This window comes from Gigantopelta aegis, chromosome 6 (genome assembly GCF_016097555.1).
Source record: "Gigantopelta aegis isolate Gae_Host chromosome 6, Gae_host_genome, whole genome shotgun sequence".
In the NCBI taxonomy this organism is placed as follows: Eukaryota; Metazoa; Mollusca; class Gastropoda; order Neomphalida; family Peltospiridae; genus Gigantopelta; species Gigantopelta aegis.
Genome location: NC_054704.1, coordinates 99,067,499 through 99,089,781, shown reverse-complemented (window position 1 = coordinate 99,089,781; position 22,283 = coordinate 99,067,499). Strand labels below are relative to the sequence as shown.

The window sequence follows — 22,283 nt, the reverse complement described above, 5'->3', positions numbered from 1 at the left end:
AAATGTATAATTCTTAAATCGGTAAATCTGATCGTTGTCTAGAATCACAAGTCCTGAACTGGTTCTGGTTAGAATTAGTCAATTGACTGGTATTTGTCTCCCTACTATTACAGCATTATGTTGCAAGTGTAATGCATACAGATATTGTAATGCTTTTACAGCATTACATTGCACACATAATGAATACAACTGAAAAACAATTAACTGTTCTTTACCGCCTAAGGCCCAAAACATACTGAAGCTGTGCTTGAGTCTGGGATGGCGAGTATTGTACCAGTCGAAAATGAAACGCACATTGTATCGAAAATGACAAAGCACACTGTGTCTATGCTGGCACGAACAACATATCTGGCAACAAACGACATAGAACATGTGCTATATTTTCACATTGCCAGACTGGCAACTGCAGTCTGTGCTAGCCGTATTTTAATCTATTTTTCTTAATAAACAACAGGAAAGATATATATATATCAATCAAAGTAAGATGCTTATAATTATTGTTGGTGTTTACAGAAGAAACTATATCTAAAGATATGAATGTAGTTAATATAGATTGAAAACACATAAAGAGTTACAGATCCAGCCTAAGGATATCTTTTTATAAAGCAAAAACTCTCCCACACCATGTTTTTCAATGAAAATCTTGTAATAGAAGAATAAATATCACATCTCTTTTGTTTTCCCCACCACCTTTTTTATTTGCCTGTTGCCCTATAATATATGTCCAAAAAAAAGAAGAAAAAAAAGACTGTCAGTGTGGGTGGGCCACCCCAATATAAAATTCTGGCTAAACCAATAGACTGGATATGTTATACATTTCTATGACAAATGTTTCAAATAAATACATAACCTGTTACTTATAATTTAGACAGGGTTTCTTGGGGAGGTTAGGTTGGAGGAGGATGTTGGAAGTATTAAGATATTCACAGTGTTTACTGACAATTCAGGTTCATCTCTGTTTGATATGTTATACATTCTATGACAAATTTGTCAAATAAATACAAGACCTGTTGGTTGGACTATACCAATTAAAATCCTATAGGCGACCATGTTAACGTTTGTGTTTAAAAACACTATATGCAATATATCAAGCAAACTATGACCCATAAATATCAGTACTACAACCCCTACCTCAAATTATTAACTGCAGAAAATGGTACCTTTCATGGCTCATCTTCGGTATACCCAGATGTTTTTACAACACCCCTAGTTTCACACAAACTTTTAGTACCTTTTTTTTTACATGTACCCCATACATGTTCCAAGCACAAGGCTACTTGACACAGTGGTACTAGATGGAATTAAAATTGTATACATTTTTAGCCAAGATGAAACTAATTTTTTTTATAACCAACACACTCACATTTATAACCAATCACAGGACTTGTGGTGCTAACGTCTCTATCAAAAGTTCAGTGCACCTCGAACTTTGACCCAGCCGGAAATTAATTGGTTTAGTGCTACCTGTTAGTCAATAATTAGACAAGGTTGTTGTTGTTGGGTGTTTTTGTGGGGGGAGGGGTTGGGGTGGAGGAGGATGTGGGAAGTATTAAGATATTCAGAGTGTTTATCTCTGACAATTCAGGTTCGTCTCTGTTTGCGACGTCCGATGTGCCGAGTGCAGAAGCAATCGTGAACTGGCTGATCGAGCACCAGGACCTGCAGACAGCGGAGCAGTGCGACACTGACAGTCTGACGACCAGCGACTCCTCCACTGAGAGCGACTCCATGTCGGAGTTCGACGAAACCGAGAAATACAACGTGAGTAGTCCAAAACAGAAAATATTTAAATATATTGGGCCGAATTTACAAAGTTGTTTATGTTTTACATGCATGTAACTAAATACAACGTGAGTTGTTTAAAAAATAAATAGTAAAAAATATTGGGCTCGATTTACAAAGCTGTTTTTGTCGAACGCGTGTGTAAGTATATACAATTATAATGCTTAGACACTTGCGTTTAAAAGAAACAGACTTCATAAATTTGGCCCATTTATATCTGGAGAATTCATGTGTATATTTTGTTTAAAAGTCTGATTTGTGTGATTGAGGCATCAAAATAAGTCTAAAACTGTTTTTTATGGCATTGTTTTACAAAGCTGCTGCAGTGCTAAAAATCACCTTAAGTGCTAAAGGTGGTGTCTGTAACGTTTTCCTACAATGGACTACCTGTTTAACTAAATGGTCATAGCTTACAATTGCCTTAAATTCAGGGTTTGAAACTCGCAAAAACATATGGTGGCCCCAAAAATAATAATGCATGTTGGCAAATTATGGTACGTGAACCATGAGTGTGATTTTAATGTGGAATACAAATATTAATAGTGGCTCATGTGTTATAGCTCTCAAAATAATAATAATATTTAGGCAACTAACACCATTATTTTGTAATATTAAAGTCTTCCAAAGAGGACATTGGTCGCTGGCCACAGGCCGTTTCGAGCCCTGTAAATTACAATCAATATTTTACAAAAGTCTGTATGTGTTTTAAGTTCTATATTTGTATTTGTAAATTAAAAGTAAAGAAGTAATAGAGAGATTGTTTCTAACGTGTAATTTTTTTTATTAAATTGTCTTCCCCACCCCAAATAAATTTGGATTACCAAATGTTTGACATCCAATAGTGGTTGATTAATGAATCAATGTGTTCTAATGGTGTTGTGAAACAAAGCAAATTTCAACTTTTTTCCACCCAATAAATTTGGGCACTATAGGTTTCATCTCTGTCCGTCTGTCCGTCCATCCGTCTGTCTGTCTGTCTGCCTGTCTGTCTGTCCTTCTGTCCTTCTGTCCTTCTGTCCCACATGTTTGCTGGATGTTTTTTGCAGAAGGCTTTGAGATACTGAGCTGAAATGTGTACAGTTTCATCATATACTGTTACAGATCAAGTTTGACTTTCATGACGATTTAACCAGATTTAACCATTTTTGACGGTGTTATGGCCTTGAACATAGGAGATGTGAAATTTTTTTTTAGAACACCTTTAGATATTGAGCTGACATTTTGTGTATAGGTTTATCACGTACTGTTACAGATCAAATTTGATTTTCATGACGATTTACCCATTTGTGACGCAGTTAAGGCCTTTGAACTTATGACATGTGAAAGTTTGTTTTCTGGACTTTTTTTTAGAAGACCTTTAGATATTGAGGTGAAATGTTGTGTATATGTTTATTATGTACTGTTACAGGTCAAGTATGACTTTTTTTTAGAAGACCTTTAGATATTGAGGTGAAATGTTGTGTATATGTTTATTATGTACTGTTACAGGTCAAGTATGACTTTTTTTTAGAAGACCTTTAGATATTGAGGTGAAATGTTGTGTATATGTTTATTATGTACTGTTACAGGTCAAGTATGACTTTTATGGCGATTTACCCATTTTTGACACAGTTATGGTCCTTGAACTTATGACATGTGAAAGTTTGTTTTCCGGACTTTTTTTTATAGAAAACCTTTAGATATTGAGCTGACGTTTTGTGCATAGGTTTATCACGTATTGTTTGATTTCTATGGTGATTTACCCATTTTTAACCGAGTTATGGCCCTTAAACTTATGAGATGTGAAAAAAAAAATTCCCGATTTTTGCAATGCCTGGAGATATCAAGATGAAATTTTGTATATAGCTTTATCATTTGTATATAGCTTTACCGATCAAGTTGAAGTTTCATGGTGATTTACCGATCAAGTTGAAGTTTCATGGTGATTTATCGATCAAGTTGAAGTTTCATGGTGATTTACCGATCAAGTTGAAGTTTCATGGTGATTTACCGATCAAGTTGAAGTTTCATGGTGATTTGCCGATCAAGTTGAAGTTTCATGCTGATTTACAGATCAAGTTGAAGTTTCATGCTGATTTACCGATCAGGTTGAAGTTTCATGCTGATTTACCGATCAGGTTGAAGTTTCATGGTGATTTACCGATCAGGTTGAAGTTTCATGATGATTTACCGATCAGGTTGAAGTTTCATCAGGTTGAAGTTTCATGGTGATTTGCCGATCAGGTTGAAGTTTCATGGTGATTTGCCGATCAAGTTGAAGTTTCATGGTGATTTACAGATCAAGTTGAAGTTTCATGGTGATTTACCGATCAAGTTGAAGTTTCATGGTGATTTGCCGATCAAGTTGAAGTTTCATGCTGATTTACAGATCAAGTTGAAGTTTCATGCTGATTTACCTGCTTTTAACAGTTATGGCCCTTGAATTTAGGAGATACAAAAAAAATTTGGGGCCAGTAGGGGACATGTATTGCTTTAGCAGTACTCTCAACATGCTTGTTAATATTGTGCTGTATTTTCTCAGGGAGCACACCTGTTGGGTTCAGACTCGCTGTTGCCCAACGACCGGGGACTGGTTGCTAACCATCAGCAGTTCAAGAGACGCACAGACTTCCTGAGTAACGATGAGTATGCAGCGTACGTGCGAGACAACATCCAGGTGGGCATGATGGTCGAGTGTTGCCGCACATACGAGGAGGTGCACGAAGGAGACCGGGGAAGAGTTGTCAGGGTAATACTTATTTTAGGTTTTCGGGGCTTTTTTTTCCTTTCTTTTTGTTTTTTCTTTGTTTTTTTCTCTTCTTGTTTTTGGAGGGGGGTGGTGGGTTGTATTTATTTATTTATAATTTTTGTTTTTTTCTGTATGTATTTATTTATTTATTTATTTATTTATTAATATATAGAGGTTATTACCAGAGTGGCGAGCATAATACATTATTTTTATTCCTAATATATGATATTGACGATACCGAAATACACGAGGGTAATAATCTCTTTATCATATAAGCGCCAGCTTAATGCAGCGTGTTTTTGTAAACTGTACATGCAACTTTAATTCCAGTCCGCCATTACTAGATATTCAAATGATGTAAGAATATGTGGCGCAGTGTATTTTTTAATGGAAATGACGTCAAACTCGAATGACGTCATTTTGGATGTCCTTACATCAAAATAAAGTTATGCCTAACGTTTTTGTAATGCTGGACAGCTTTCAGTGTCAAATTGCCATTGAAATGTTTTTATTTGATGACTATGAATGCATACGTCAATCATGGAGTGTCGCCCAAGTACGTTTGCTTAAATGTCAATAAACCTAGTGCCGAGACCTCGACTAATTTACATCTAATTTGCAAAGTTATCAAATTCTTAAAGTACGTGATCTGAAAAATATCACATACTTTGATTGCACTGAAAATGTAAGATATTATATGATAAATTTATTTATTTATTTTGTTATATTATTTTTATTTCATTATTACTTTTTTATTATTAGTATTATTTTCTAAAATTTATTTATTTTAATTTTTATGAATTTTTTTTTTTTTTAATCCCACTGGCCCCATCGTCATTCCTTTCTCGCCTTTTGATTTCCATTTCATTTCTTCGTAATCTTAAAAACTCCTACCTATCTTTCATCTAATTTTGCTGTCCACCACCACATCCCAGCCCTTTATCTCCATCTGTATTAGATGCTAGTAATAGAGTAACATTTATTTACTTGAATCACTTTGGAGACATAGTTTCGTCATCTCATTAACTAGATTACTGATCTTATGAAGTGATGTTTGTGTTCACACACTGTGACTAATTATAAAATCTGTTTTATTGACCTGGATGTGAATGGTGATTCTTTCAGCTTGACCGAGACGGATTGCATGATCTGAACATCCAGGCCGACTGGCAGAGGAAGTCGGGTACCTACTGGGTGCGCTACATCCACGTCGAGCTGCTCGGATACACCAGCTCGTTTGCAGGTCAGATTTCAGTTTTAGTCTGCTATTTCAACATTGTAGTTATTATCCTGTTGCAGATATCCATTGTAGTTTCTTTGTGATACACATACTTTTAAATGATGCCTGTGAGTGGATTATTGCAAAATATATAACGGATGAAAATTCTTCAGGTTTTCCAAAATATGTGGATTTTAGTGCTATCCAGAAACTGTTCTTGCCCTTGTTCTCTGTTGTGTTTTTTTTTTACTGCACACCCCCTTTTGGTTGTAGGCTAGGTATAGCCCTGTGACCATAGTTAAAACTTACAAAGGTATTTAGTATTTGAGCAACATAATGTGCATTAATTCTGTATTTGTGATGCGTTGATTGTTTTCCAGGAGGGAGTCACAGCATTAAGGTGGGTGACAAAGTGCGAGTCAAACCATCGGTGATTACTCCAACCTACAAGTGGGGTTCAGTCACTCACCTCAGCAGTGGCACCGTCACAGGTCAGTCGGACTTCTTTTCATAACCCAGCGGCAAGTATGTAATTTGTAAAGGTTTTCAGCAAATAAAATATTTTTACATTATTAAAATGACAATTTACTTACATTTTCTTGCTTAGAATAGGAATATCTCCATAATAAATGCATTTCTGGACATCGTAATGTTTTGTAATATCTCAATATCAATTTTTGTCTCAAATAATTTTATACATATTAATTCAATGGTCAATCAAAATTTGAAATAATTTGGCAAAAGGTCAATGCAAATGTATTTATTCATATAAATGTTTTATCTTTAAAACATGGGTTGAGGCAAGATAGTGTTTTAAAGACCCCAGGATAAAGTAGGATGTATGTTTATTTTGTGGGAGTCTTTCTAGGGCTGAAAACATATCATAGCCCTCTACTGGTCCAACCAGAGAGGAGTATGTTTTTGTTTCTTTCTGTCCCTTTGTTTATCCGCTTGTCCATCCATCTGTCTAACATACAGTTTTCCAGACTTTTTTTCACAATATCTCAAGATACTGAGCTGAACTGTTATGTATAGCTTTAAAATGTATATTAAATTTGTCTCTCATGACAATTTGTTGAACTTTTATGTATAGCTTTAAAATGCATATTAAATTTGTCTCTCATGACAATTTGTTGGGGTTTTTTAGTTATGACCCTTGGAATTTAGGATATACAAAACTTTGTTGGACCCTGTAGGGAACATGTATTGCTTTAGCAATGCACTCAGAATGCTTGCTTATTCTGTGATGTGATCCTTTGTTGAGATTTCTGTGTGTTTTCAGAAAACACACAGAAATCTCTACAAAGGATCACATTACAGAATAACAGAAACTTTTCCCACTGACCGTTGTGTTCTATACTGTTTTTGTTTGTTTGTTGCAGCAATCAACCCAAATGGACGAGACCTCACAGTAGATTTCCCACAACAGGCGCACTGGACCGGAGTGATAGAGGAAATGGAACTTGTGCCAAGTACTCATCCAAGAATAACGTATGTTTTACCGGCAGTATTAAAGTGTAGCATGTAATGGTGGATCTTTTCAAAATATTCTGTTGTGAAATAATCATTTGTTCTTTGCGTTCATTTATTCACTCTTTCATTTATTTTATTCACTGAATATATCATCGTTTTACTGGTTAGCAAAATAACAATATTATATAATACCAGAATGTATTATATAATATTGTTATTTTATCTCTTGTTCCAGGTGTAACGGTTGCCAGATGACTCCTCTGACTGGTTATAGATACAACTGTAAACTATGTGATGACTTTGATTTCTGTGAGAATTGTTTTAAAAGTGACCGCAGCCACAAACATCCTTTCAACAGAATCACTGAGCCAGGTAATATTTTCATCTTCATGGACACATACATATGCTATTTCTCCCTCCCTCCCTCCCTCTCTCTCTCTCAGCCACATAAACACACACTTATATACAAGCACAGAACCAGTAAGTGATAGAGTGGGGTCCCCTTTTGATATTACAAATATTATATATATTTTTGTTAAAACTAATATATTTTTAATAGATCCTCAAAAAAGGCCTGTGCACTGTCAGTGCTTGACATTCCTTTAACATTAAGACCTTGAAACATATTTTCGATCTCTCACCCCCACCCCACCCTCCTTTCCTAATTGCTGGATATTCCACTTCTTTGACTAAAAATTAATTTTATTTGTTACAGGTGGGAAACCTGTGTATGTTGGGAAACCCGGCAAGCAGCACCGGTCGACGGCCCGTATAGCGAACAGCTCGTTGATTGACAACTGGCACATGTGTGTGAAGAATATCACGGTGTCGTCGCGTGAGAGCCAGGCTCACCGACTCGTGGACGGCAGCAGGTTCTACTGGCAGAGCTCCGGATCACAGGGAAAGGTAACATACAGCATTATTAATGGTTTTAGTGTACACACTTCACATCCAGGGGTGGGACGTGGCTCAGTCACAGTATTGTTCTTAGTGATCACAGGGAAAGGTAACATACATCGTTATTGTACACACTTCACATCCAGGGGTGGGATGTGGCTCAGTCATAGTATTGTTCTTAGTGGTCACAGGGAAAGGTGAAATTCATCGTTATTACTGGTTTCAGTGTACGCACTTCACATCCAGGGGTGGGACGTGGCTAAGTCATAGTATTGTTCTTAGTGATCAGAGCGAAAGGTAGCATTCATCATTATTACTAGTGTTAGTTTACACACTTCACATCGAGGGGTGGGACGTGGCTTGATAATAGTATTCTTCTTAGTGATCACAGGCAAAGGTAGCATTCATCATTATTACTAGTGTTAGTTTACACACTTCACATCGAGGGGTGGGACGTGGCTTGATAATAGTATTCTTCTTAGTGATCACAGGCAAAGGTAACATTCATCATTATTACTAGTGTTAGTTTACACACTTCACATCGAGGGGTGGGACGTGGCTTGATAATAGTATTCTTCTTAGTGATCACAGGCAAAGGTACATTCATCGTTATTACTGGCTTCAGTATTCACACTTCACATCCAGGGGTGGGACGTGGCTCAGTCATAGTATTGTTCTTAGTGATCACAGAGAAATGTAACATATATCGTTATTACTGGTTTTAGTTTACACACTTCACATCCAGGGGTGGGATGTGGCTCAGTCATAGTATTCTTCTTGGTGATCACAGGCAAAGGTAACATTCATTGTTATTACTGGTTTTAGTATTCACACTTCACATCCAGGGGTGGGATGTGGCTCAGTCATAGTATTCTTCTTAGTGATCACAGGCAAAGGTAACATTCATTGTTATTACTGGTTTTAGTGTACACACTCCACATCCAGGGGTGGGATGTGGCTCAGTCATAGTATTGTTCTTAGTGATCACAGGCAAAGGTAACATTCATTGTTATTACTGGTTTTAGTGTACACACTCCACATCCAGGGGTGGGATGTGGCTCAGTCATAGTATTGTTCTTAGTGATCACAGGCAAAGGTAACATTCATTGTTATTACTGGTTTTAGTGTACACACTCCACATCCAGGGGTGGGATGTGGCTCAGTCATAGTATTGTTCTTAGTGATCACAGGCAAAGGTAACATTCATTGTTATTACTGGTTTTAGTGTACACACTCCACATCCAGGGGTGGGATGTGGCTCAGTCATAGTATTGTTCTTAGTGATCACAGGCAAAGGTAACATTCATTGTTATTACTGGTTTTAGTGTACACACTCCACATCCAGGGGTGGGATGTAACATACACCGTTATTACTGGTTTCCGTATTCACATTACACATTTCACATCCAGGGGTGGGATGTGGCTCAGTCATAGTATTGTTCTTAATACTAAGATTGCTTCATAAAATGGGACCTAGATCATTATCATAGAATAGCGAATGCATGAGAAGTGAATAAGTCCACTATCCGGGAATAGTGTCTATCTGCCGGATAAGTTTGACATTTTGATGGACCCAGATGTTGTTAAAATGATCTTTCATTTCATATCATGTTTATGTCCCGAGTGAAATAATTTTCATTTGTCATGAGCTTTAATGAGTGACAATGAAAAGTATTTCATGAGTTCAATATCCTATTTATTACCCATAATCGACCTTAGTTTATATCACTCAACTCGTTTTGGTTGACGTTCCTGCAAGGTTGTAGTGCACCAATCAATGATGTCATCGTGTGACATCGAAATGTTACTCCCACTTGGTGTTCTAGTGGGACATATCTCTTTGATATGTACCAAGATGTTTTTAACTACATGGGTAATAATTTTGGTTATTAACGTGTGATAATTGAAATCCACTTTTAATATTTATTTAATTGTAGAAATTTTTATAATTATTTCATCTTTATATTATATTGGGACACTGTCACATTGCTACACACTAATAGTATGTTTCCCGTCTGACCTCATTGCAGCACTGGATCCGGTTGGACATGCAGCCCGACATCGTGATAAACCGCCTGTACATGGAGGTGGACCCAAGTGACTCCAGCTACATGCCGTCCATGGTGGTGGTGAGCGGCGGCGAGGTCGTGCACAACCTCAAGGAGCTGAGAACCGTGCACATATCGTCGTCAGACACGCTTGTTACACTGCTGCAGGACGTCACTGATGTTAGTACATAGCACAGTTTTATACTGAAGTGCAGGGGACATTCCATTTTTATCAGAATGATTAGCCATCTGTTTAGTGTTTTACAATTGGTAAAATGATGTCTAAAACTTGCTTAGCAAATTGCAGCACGTTAGGTCCAAAGACACAATGAGTTTGGCCATGTCAAAAAAGAGCGTATTTTCTGTGTCATCTACTGCCAGATCTGTAGTCATGCCAGGACAGCCACGGTGTGTTTTGTCAGATTTGAAACGGTCCATTTTTAAAATAAAATTGGCTGGTATCACACTCACTAGAATCTTCAACTGACAGCAATAAAATTTTATTCACCAGGAAAAACTGCTGTCAGTAAAGTCTCTGACCTAGAGCAATTCATATCACAGCTGCAAGGATTGTTGTCAGTGTCGCTGTAAAGTTCAAGTCTTGGTATTCCACATTTTATTGTCACCCTGTCATTTCTTTTCTCTTTTTTTTTCAAATAACATTTTTACAGTAACCACATCCTTACTTTTCAAGACTGCAGTTTTTCGGATTTTTTGTTAACACCACGACAATGTCAATGCACCACGACTGGTATATTAAAAGCTGTGGTATGTGTTATCCTGTCCGTGAGATGGTGCATATAAAAGATCCCTTGCTATTAATAAAAAAATGTAACAGGTTTTCTCTCTAAGACTATATGTCAAAATTTACCAAATGTTTGACATCCAATAGACGATGTACTCTAGTGGTGGGGTTAAACCAAACAAACCTAAACTTTTGGTCAATATCATTTTTCATATCTATTCGTTTGTTTCCAGTTATTTATTCTTTGTTGTTTTTCAGTACTACCGACTGATAGAAATTGCTGTTCGCCAGTGTCGAAGCAGCGGTATTGACTGTAAGGTGCACGGTCTGCAGATCGTGGGCCGCCTGCGGTCCGAGGAGGAAGATCTGGCTGCCAACTTCAGTTTCCTGGCGTCGGACAAGGAGGACGATGACCGCCCGACGCTACAGAGCAGTCGCAAGAAGCTGAGATCGGTCGGCTCCAAGGACATACAGACCCACGTGTTCGTCTGGGGACTCAACGACAAGGACCAGCTTGGCGGGCCTAAGGGATCCAAGGTATTTGTACTCTCTTTGCTAATGAAGGGGAGAGGAGTATTTGTTAAATGACACCTCGGTATAGTTATTTCAATGAGAGACCGGCCTCGGTGGCGTCGTGGTTAGGCCATCGGTCAACAGGCTGGTAGGTACTGGGTTCGAATCCCAGTCGAGGCATGGGATTTTTAATCCAGATACTGACTCCAAACCCTAAGTGAGTGCTCCGCAAGGCTCAATGGGTAGGTATAAACCACTTGCACCGACCAGTGATCCATAACTTGTTCAACAAAGGCCATGGTTTGTGCTATCCTGCATGTGGGAAGCGCAGATAAAAGATCCCTTGCTGCTAATCGGAAAGAGTAGCCCATGAAGTGGCGACAGCGGGTTTCCTCTCAAAATCTGTGTGGTCCTTAACCAAATGTCTGACACCATATAACCGTAAATAAAATGTGTTGAGTGCGTCATTAAATAAAACATTTCTTTCTTTCAATGAGAGAGAGAGAGAGAGACAGAGAGAGAGAGAGAGAGAGAGATTGTGTGTGTGAGGGTGGGAGAGGGAGGGTGAGAGAGAGAGAGATTGTTTAAGAAAGAGATTGAGACAGATTGTGTTCATGTGTGTGTGTTTGTGTGAGAGAGAGCTGATGAGAGAGAGATATGGTGAAAGAGAATGAGAGATAGGGAGAGTATAGAACCTGCTTTCACCACTAAGGTCAAAGAAACTGCAAGTGGTTTTCTGGTTCAGACTTGTGGCAAATGACAATGGTTGGAGTTTATTGCAGCATTCTGGTCAATGGGTACAAGAATATGACCGCTGTATATTGGTTTATGATCTTCATAAAAGCTAGGATGATTGAAAGGTAGCTCTAGTCTGGTATGACTGGTATGATGCTGATGTGGTGTATTTCTTCATGGTCAACATTAAAATAGGTCAGTTAATGGCAGGAACGGTAAGTTCACTGTCAGGAATCATATTATCATCCCAGTATCAAGAGTTTTGACCAGGGATGTAAGCCATATAGTTATCAGTTGTATTTTGTGTTCATAATTATAATAATATGTTGTTTACAGATCCAAGTATATGACCAGGGATGTAAGCCATATAGTTATCAGTTGTATTTTGTGTTCATAATTATAATTATATGTTGTTTACAGATCCAAGTATATGACCAGGGATGTAAGCCATATAGTTATCAGTTGTATTTTGTGTTCATAATTATAATAATATGTTGTTTACAGATCCAAGTATATGACCAGGGATGTAAGCCATATAGTTATCAGTTGTATTTTGTGTTCATAATTATAATAATATGTTGTTTACTGATCCAAGTATATGATCAGGGATGTAAGCCATTTTCTTATCCTTTGTATTTTGTGTTTATAATTATAATAATATATTGCTTACAGATCAAATTCCCAGCTTTAAATGAAAGTCTCTCTGCTGTCAGATGTGTTCAAATAGCTGGTGGTTCAAAAAGTTTATTTTGTGGTGAGTATGCAATTATTGAATAATATAATAATACTTGAATTTCTTATGAGTAAATAACAATGAAACATTAAAAAAGACTCAAAAGTCGTCAAGGTTATGACCTTACTTGTTGACTACATGATAATAGTTCTGCATATTGTATATGTACGTACAACCTGGTAATTAATACTCAAAATAAAAATAAGACCAAGTGAAAATAAACTATTTATGTCCAAGTCTGAACTCCATCAGTTAAAGTTTGGACCATTTTTCAACAGTTGCTTATTGCAAACAATATGGGACAGTGTTTCCAAATCTTAGGTAACTGGAACAGATTGTTTGGTTACACAAATTATATTTGTACAAAAAAAAAAAAGTCTATACTCCTGAAGTTCGTAAGTTTTAAGTTTAGAACGTAAAGTTTTGCTACATAACCGATAGGCAGTTCACGTGAATTTCAAGTTGTGTAACCGACACAGAACAAAATGACAGTTTACGTGAAATATTGTGCCTGGAAATAATGACAATTTGAATGATGTAAACAACATCACAATTCAGTCTCTATGGAGGCAGTACTTATTGCCACCATGAATTAGAGTGTTGGTGTTGCACTTCAGCAAAGTGTTCTTTATAATGAAATAATGACAATTTGAATGATGTAAACACCATCACAATTCAGTCTCTATGGAGGCAGTACTTATTGCCACCATGAATTAAAGTGTTGGTGTTGCACTTCAGCCAAGTGTTCTTTATAATGAAATAATGACAATTTGAATGATGTAAACACCATCACAATTCAGTCTCTATGGAGGCAGTACTTATTGCCACCATGAATTAGAGTGTTGGTGTTGCACTTCAGCCAAGTGTTCTTTATAATGAAATAATGACAATTTGAATTATGTAAACACCAGCACAATACAGTCTCTATGGAGGCAGTACTTATTGCCACCATGAATTAGAGTGTTGGTGTTGCACTTCAGCCAAGTGTTCTTTATAATGAAATAATGACAATTTGAATGATGTAAACACCATCACAATTCAGTCTCTATGGAGGCAGTACTTATTGCCACCATGAATTAGAGTGTTGGTGTTGCACTTCAGCCAAGTGTTCTTTATAATGAAAAGGTACCAAGGATAAGTTTGTTAATATTTAAATCTGATTATTTACTGTAGTTCAGTGGGTATGTGTTTGGTTGTGTTTCCAGTCACACAAGACGGCAAGGTTTACGCGTGTGGAGAAGCGACAAATGGCCGTCTTGGTCTTGGGATCAACACTGGGAACATTTCTGTACCACGGATCATCCATGCCTTCAGTCAGTACGTGGTCAAGAAAGTGGCCGTCCATTCAGGTGAGACATATTTGTTTGTTTTGTCGAGTTATCGTCAGATTTTGTTTGATTTTTGTTATAAAACCATTACTGGTTTGATATTTTTTTAAATCCAAACCTGATCACTTTTTTCATAATAAGACTTTTTTTTTTAATTTATCTTATTAAAATGTTTTTAGAAATGACATTCTATGTGATAATGAAATGAGGACATAGTAATATACATATCTTATTTTTTAAAATTATTTCCTAGTATGTCAATCAAGTCAAACTAAATTTAATTAAACATATATAATTTGATAAATAATAAAAAAAAGTAATATTTTGTGTTGTATAGAAATGCATATATTTTGAGCTGTAGTATATAATGTACTAGTATAATTGTTAGCAAAAACTAAAAACCTTATACTATATCGCCAATTGTCGAAAACCTAACGAAATCGAAAACCGTATTATTTTATTTCCTAGTATTTTGTAATGTCTGTGCATGTTCGATCATTAATACGACAACAACTACTTGTTAAGGAAGTACACTTAAAACAAATTTCCTTAAACATGCGAAAAAAAGGTAGGAATACATTTTATGCACAATGAAATATATTGTTACAGTTAATTTGTAGCCTGGAATCTTACTGAATGCAATGCAAATGCATGCCTAAACAGCAACAGGTGCACGACAGAATCCACACAACCAAATATGTCTGCTAGCACTGTTAATTGAGTAATGACTGGTCACTTCCAGGTAGCCGCTTTCAGGTTACGTGACTGTTTTCGCGGGAAAAGCCGATTTTGTGTTGTTGGCATTACATTGATAATGTCATAGTACGGTTTTCGATAATGCTTTTAAAATTATGTTTTCTTACCACCTGGTGCAATTCTTGATGGAACAGAGATAACATGTGATTATATACTTACCTTTTTATACATTTTATTTCTAAATTGAACAAGGTAAACATTAATGTTGTTAAATTGATAGCCTGACATGACTGAGCATGCGCACCAGCCATTTCCTCTTAGTCGTACGATTTTCGATTAAACGAGGATATATATTTTTTAAATAATGTTCAAAATGGATATTTATTAAAAATACAGAATGAATGTTATTTGTTTCTTCATAAATGATGTTCATCTATCTCAGGTGGCCGCCATGCCATGGCTCTAACTGTGGATGGGAAGGTGTTTTCTTGGGGCGAAGGAGACGACGGCAAACTGGGACACTCCAGTAGAATGTAAGAACATTGTTAAATCATCAGTGTCGTGAAAAAACCCACACTGGTATAATCTGATTCATTTTCACACGGTATTCACAGGACCTGGAAAAGGCTTTTCCTGTTTATATAGGAATAAAAGTATACAGCTGACAAACATTTTCAATTATATTTGTAATCACTGCTCTGAAACTAAACAGTTTTAGCTAAACAAATAGCTGACTTGACGGCACTGGCCTAGTTATTGGGTAATGTTTTCAGCTCTTATAGGTTCTTAATTGTTAATGCACCAGCCCTCGAAATTTGCGGTGGCAATTAGCAGTGCCGCTTCAAAAGCTATTGCAAAATCGATTTGCGACGGCATTTCAATGCCGTCGCATATCTTAGAGTGGTGAAATGTCTGTAGGCATTTTACTCTGAATTCTGTCCGATGACAGATCCCAGAAAAAGTAATTTATTATCATGTATGACCCTTTTTTTTTCATTTCATATAAACTGGCTTATTTCATTATAGAAGCTATTTGATCTCTTTTTTCAAAATTCCCGCCATAGTGCCGTTGCAAAATTAATTTGTGACAGTACTTAATTGCCGTAGTATAATTGTCTGCATTTCCAGGGTTGAAGCACACATGTCAATCTCTTACATATAGCTTTAATTCTGGCAAATCCACTGTGTTTCGTCATCCACAACCAAACCAAAAACCCCACATAAAATGGATGTCACTACATTTTAGGAGCGCTAATATTTTATGCTTTACACTAACTTGAAAACTTATAGACTAATTGTGTTGTTACTGTACATAATATATATTTTTTAATTTATACTTTATTATAAATTAACATATCCATTGTTTTTAATATATATTTGTTTATTGAATGTTGTTAGGAACTGCGACACACCGAAGTTGATAGAAGCCTTCAAGTCGAAGCGAGTACGAGATATAGCGTGCGGGAGTTCCCACAGTGCTGCTATTATATCAAACGGAACCCTGTTCACTTGGGGACTTGGGGACTATGGCCGACTGGGACACGGGGACAATACCACTCAGCTGAAACCAAAACAGGTACATTTTCACTTAAAATAAGTGCAAATGCTTTGTTTTGTTTTTGTTTTCATTTAATTTTTATGCCTATATCTAATTAAGGTTCAAGCATGCTGGTCTAGGCATACACTTCAACTATCTGAACTATCAGTCCAGGTTACGGACCTATTTTCATTGTAAAGAAATGCTGCTATTAATCACTAGAGGTTGGTTGTTTGTCTTTACCCAAAAGTTGTCATTTAATGAAATAACTACATTTCAGATTTATTTATTATACTGCACTCCTGTTTTTATGTTTAGTTTTTCTTCTGAAGATCTATGTTAACATTTGTTTGTTGAAAGGTTGAGAATTGTGGTTTTAGACTGACTAGGGTATTAAGGAGTTTGCTGACTGACATGTTTTTGTTCAGGTTAAGGAGCTAGACGGACAGCGAGTGATCCAGGTCGCGTGTGGCAGTCGCGACGCTCAGACGATTGCCCTGACAGACGACGGCATGGTGTACTCGTGGGGCGACGGAGACTTCGGCAAGCTGGGGCGTGGTGGCAGCGATGGGTGCAGCGTGCCAAAACCCATCGAGAGACTCACCGGGCAGGGCGTCTGTCAGATCGAGTGTGGAGCGCAGTTCTCACTGGCTCTCACCAAACTGGGACAAGTCTGGACCTGGTATGTACAATTGTGGAGAGAGTGATACATGCAGAATGTGTTGTAGTCGGGGTATATCAAACTGGGACAAGTCTGGACCTGGTACGTATGATCATGGTGATTCATGTATGTGTATTGTCGAGAGACTCACCGGGCAGGGTGTGTGTCAGATCGAGTGTGGAGCACAGTTCTCGCTGGTTCTCACCAAACAGGGACAAGTCTGGACCTGGTTTGTATGATTGTGGAGAGAGAGGTACATGCATGATGTATTGTAGTCGGGGTATATCAAACTGGGACAAGTCTGGACCTGGTTTGTATGATTGTGGAGAGAGAGGTACATGCATGATGTATTGTAGTCGGGGTATATCAAACTGGGACAAGTCTGGACCTGGTTTGTATGATTGTGGAGAGAGAGGTACATGCATGATGTATTGTAGTCGGGGTATATCAAAGTGGGACAAGTCTGGACCTGGTTTGTATGATTGTGGAGAGAGAGGTACATGCATGATGTATTGTAGTCGGGGTATATCAAACTGGGACAAGTCTGGACCTGGTTTGTATGATTGTGGAGAGAGAGGTACATGCATGATGTATTGTAGTCATGGTATTATGGTTATGGAGATAGTATCATGTATTATAGTCATAGTAACATGTCATTATATAGGATAATTTCAGTGGATATCACACTTGTGTACAGTTATTTTTCTCTTCATTTTAATTTGAGTTTTTAATGTTTTTTTCCATGTGATGTTAAAGCATGCTGTCCTGGACACATGCCTCAGCTACCTGGGCAGTTTGTTCAGGACAGGGGTTAATTGTTAGTTGTTAGTGATTAGTTGGAGAGGAGTTGGTGCAGTGGCATTACACCTTCCCATTCAATCACTGAATCATTGTAACTCCTAAGTAACTCGTGAATCAGGCCTGAAATGCTACCCTAGACTTAATTCTGATAATTAATATTTATTTAATGTTTAGATTGCCTTCAAGACTGTCAAGGGAATCAGTCTATCCCCCCTAAAGCAGGCCTGGAATGAGATCTCCTCAGTGAATTGTTGTGTTGTTTGTAAATTTCAGGGGTAAAGGTGACTACTTCCGTCTTGGTCACGGCACTGACGCGCACGTTCGGAAACCACAGCTCGTGGAGGGGCTCAAGTGCAAGAAGGTGATCCATGTGGCTGTCGGGGCACTGCACTGTCTGGCCGTCACGGATACCGGACAGGTGAGAACAGGTTTATTATTTGAGGATTGTCTGTTATTTCTGTGCACCTGAGGACAATACTTATAATTAAATTAAAAAGATACTTACTAATAATAACACTAAAAAGTTCATATTTTATTTTGAATAATTTTTTTGGTTCAAAAACAATAACACTCAGTAAGACAAAGTAGCAGTATAAAGTGATGTCATCAGAAGGGTTCCCTGACAATGTTATTTTACGCTCATTGACAAATGAACAAATTATATAGTATAAAGTGATGTCATCAGAAGGGTTCCCTGACAATGTTATTTTACGCTCATTGACAAATGAACAAATTATATAGTATAAAGTGATGTCATCAGAAGGGTTCCGTGACAATGTTATTTTATGCTCATTGACAAATGAACAAATTCGTCTTGCAACGGCTGGACCAATGGGATCACTTTCAATTGTAATGAATGCAACAGAAATTTAATTATAATCGTCTTTGCTTTTTATCAAATTTCAGCATTTGTTTTGCTTGAAATAATTTCCTCAAAATTAACTGTATTTGATCTGAAATGATGAAGAATTACCCTTATTGAATGATGATAGAGAGTCTTTCAGATTTAAAAAAATCATTTCAGCTATTATTTTTAAATGGGTATGTGTCTTCATTTTACTTGAAGGATATCGAAATACATTTTTTTTTAAATAAGGTCAATTTTAATATTAGAGTCATACATTTTTTTTGTAGGGCTGGTTATGTCTAAAAATCATAGTTTTCAGAAACAATGTATTTTAAAATTTGAAAACTTAGAAAAATCATTTTAAAAAATCAATTTTATTTATTGATTCAGATTATGTCTTTAATTTATTCCTTTTAATACTATTTTATTTTATGTTTCTGTAGATGATGAACTCTTTAATTTCTTTTCTTTTCTCATGTTGTTACTTTCTCCCAATATATATAATATGCTGTGTTCTTGCTTCAGGTGTATGCGTGGGGAGACAATGATCATGGCCAACAAGGCAATGGTTCGACCACAGTGAACCGAAAACCTTCCCTGGTGCATGGCCTGGAGGGATTCAAGATCACCCGTGTCGCATGTGGCTCGTCCCACAGTGTCTGCTGGGCGACAACCGATCTGTCCACCTCTACAATACATGAAGCTGTGCTTTTTGAGTCACCCAAGGACCCACTTGGGGCAACTTTTGTTGGTAAGATAAATAACCATAGGTTTCTTTTTATGTCGGATTATATTTGTAAGGGACTTGCTGTGTGTCTTGAGCGGGATGTAGCTCAGTGGGAGTGTGTTTGCCTGAGGCATGTTCAGAAGGAGGAGTGATTGTGGTTGCTCATGCTCGTTAGACTGGTTTTTGCACCTAACTTTAGATGAATGTGAAGACGATGGTACCAGTCAAAGAGTTTGTGAGCGCTTGTGTCTAACTCAGATGAATGTGAAGACATTGGTACCAATCAAAGAGTTTGTGAGTGCTTGTGTTTAACCTCAGATGAATGTGAAGACGGATGGTACCAGTCAAGTAGTTTGTGAGCACTTGTGTCTAACTCAGATGAATGTGAAGACATTGGTACCAATCAAAGAGTTTGTGAGCGCTTTTGTTTAACGTCAGATGAATGTGAAGACGGATGGTACCAGTCAAAGAGTTTGTGAGCGCTTGGTCGTCTGAACATTCCACTGAGATGCAATGAGTCATAACATTGATTGCCCTTGATGACAGAGATTTTTTCATTGTCCTAACCAGTGCCCCACAACTGGTATGACAAAGACTGTTGTATATACTGTCTTGTCTATGGGAAGTGCAATACTAGATTCCTTGCTGCTTTTCTGCAACACCAGGGCACAAATTTTCAAAGCCATCTTAGCACTACAATATCGTAAAACTGTCATAAACTGTGGCCTACCATGGTTTAACAATAATGCTAAGATAGCTTTGAAAATCTGTAGCCTGATCATATTCACAGCAATGCGTGTCGGCTATATTTAATTTTTCTACTTTATTACTGTATTGATTTTCAGTAACCAATGAAGGGCAAGTGGAGGAAGGTATTCTGGCCGTGACAGATACGTTAAACCAAAACAAGAACAGCAGACCGTCTCTATCGAAGATTATCCTCACACTGGAGTCCGATGTGGAGAAACAGAAGGCGCTGTCTCATGTCTTGTCAGCTTTACAGATTCTGTATGCGAGGTAGGAATGAATAATTAATAAGATGATTGTGCTATGATAGCCCTAAACAAAAAAACAAAAACATTATCTGTTAGGTGTAAAACAAACTTAAGGTATTTATAAACCAGACATGTTGATTTTGCAAGCAATATTGTTGACAGAAAAATATCATTTTAAAAGCATTTTCTGGCATTAATCCCCCAACCTCCATCCCTACCCACCCCAAGTTTATATACATATGAAAATGTGAACACTTAATTTGAAGCTGTAATTTATGTAATCAAGTTTGAAGTAACTAATTTTCACTACACCTGTCTTGTCTTGCAGGGCTGCTGTTATCTTGTCACTTTTCAAGGATGCCGTTCCTGACGCAGCGTCTTCCCAGGTGATGGAGAGCGCGACCATCGTCCCAGACCTGAGCCTCGAGTCCTCCACCCTGCTGGTGTCCGCCGAGAGACCAGCCGACCTGCCAGAAGCTGAAGATGGGGAGAAAGCTCTCGTGAGTGTCACTTCCAATGAGATGTGCTGGAGTAGTTTTCTAAAGATTGTTTATAATAGACAATTAGTTAGTTGAACTCTATAAACAAATCTGTGTGGGCATTGCTTTACAAATAGGATAAACGTAGACAGTAAAATATTCACATTAGAAATGCTAACCTATATGTTAGGCTAAAATGTTTCTGCAACTTTAAACATTTTCACTTGTTAACCCACATGTAAAACATTCTTGAAATGTTTGATTAAAACAGCAAGAATTTATTTCAGGCCGGCAACTTTTCACAGGAGATGAAATCATTCCACAGCATGCACAGCCTAGCCGCCAAGGTTTCCCCGGCGACCAGCATCATGGCAGAGACGATAACATCGGCGGATGAGGTGACCAGGACGATAGAGTCAGAACTGACAGCCTACCCTCCCGGTCTCGACGACTTCACCAGCAAGCTGAACGCCGACGACTCGAGAATCCTCGTTGACTTGCTCAAACTTGACGTGGCAGGGAGAGTGGGACTGTCTAACACCGACACCATTCCATCCATTCTGATGGCCTTGGGCAAGGCTTACCCTCAGGTTGGTGTTAATTTTAATTAAGACTTTTCTTTTCATACTGTAACTTGACCGTTACACATTTCTACTGGACTTTAAATTAAATTTTATTTTCTAAACTGAAAACTATATAATATTGTATAGGGAATATTTTGGTCAGTGTAACATCGCAGTTTGCTTTGCATTTTCTTTACATACATAACTTAACATCTGACTTCTGGCATTTTCCTCTTGGTCTCATGGTCTGGCCAGAACATCCCAATGTAATTCTAAAACACTAATTAGTAATTGCTAATCAGTTTTCGGTTTGATTAGCAAATGTTCTTAATCAAATTTCTAAAACAATATACTCTGTTGGAGACATAATGTTGGAGCGGTTTATATATGATAATCACTAGCTAGAGCTATTGCTGTTGACATGTTATATATCTCGAACTAATGAACAGATTTGAATTTGACAACATTGTGTATTGGTTGCATGTTGTCACTTTTAGGTTGCAGAAATGGTCTTAGAGCTGTGTGTTACCGAGCTGGAAGATGTTGCCACGGACACCGAGAGTGGCCGGTCCATGGCACAGCCCATTGTACAAGAAAGTCTTCACCCGTACACTGACGACACCTCGCAGCTGGGTCATGTCAAAATCCCAGGTCAGTCGGTGGTTAAGCTCATCCTGCGTATCAGTGTTACGGTATTCTTCATCATATTTGTCAAAGATACAATTACTCTATGTGTGTTGGGTTTGATACATATTGTTTTATTAGAGAATGTACTG

General features: G+C 37.6%; 1 protein-coding gene across 2 annotated transcripts in view; it reads left to right on the top strand.

Moving 5' to 3' along the window:
- The window catches only part of LOC121374060 (E3 ubiquitin-protein ligase HERC2-like), a 150,201-nt gene that overhangs the window by 100,169 nt on the left and 27,749 nt on the right, over window positions 1–22,283 (top strand). For both annotated transcript variants that reach the window (XM_041500957.1, XM_041500956.1), the window contains exons 41-60: window positions 1,586–1,761; window positions 4,304–4,510; window positions 5,636–5,753; window positions 6,110–6,220; window positions 7,112–7,220; window positions 7,438–7,574; window positions 7,918–8,108; window positions 10,130–10,327; window positions 11,151–11,429; window positions 12,813–12,894; window positions 14,079–14,222; window positions 15,340–15,430; window positions 16,296–16,473; window positions 16,863–17,116; window positions 18,170–18,314; window positions 19,269–19,494; window positions 20,316–20,487; window positions 20,794–20,965; window positions 21,232–21,534; window positions 22,005–22,158. In XM_041500957.1, coding sequence (XP_041356891.1) covers window positions 1,586–1,761; window positions 4,304–4,510; window positions 5,636–5,753; window positions 6,110–6,220; window positions 7,112–7,220; window positions 7,438–7,574; window positions 7,918–8,108; window positions 10,130–10,327; window positions 11,151–11,429; window positions 12,813–12,894; window positions 14,079–14,222; window positions 15,340–15,430; window positions 16,296–16,473; window positions 16,863–17,116; window positions 18,170–18,314; window positions 19,269–19,494; window positions 20,316–20,487; window positions 20,794–20,965; window positions 21,232–21,534; window positions 22,005–22,158 — 3,447 coding nt within the window. The remainder of the gene's footprint in view (window positions 1–1,585; window positions 1,762–4,303; window positions 4,511–5,635; window positions 5,754–6,109; window positions 6,221–7,111; window positions 7,221–7,437; window positions 7,575–7,917; window positions 8,109–10,129; window positions 10,328–11,150; window positions 11,430–12,812; window positions 12,895–14,078; window positions 14,223–15,339; window positions 15,431–16,295; window positions 16,474–16,862; window positions 17,117–18,169; window positions 18,315–19,268; window positions 19,495–20,315; window positions 20,488–20,793; window positions 20,966–21,231; window positions 21,535–22,004; window positions 22,159–22,283) is intronic.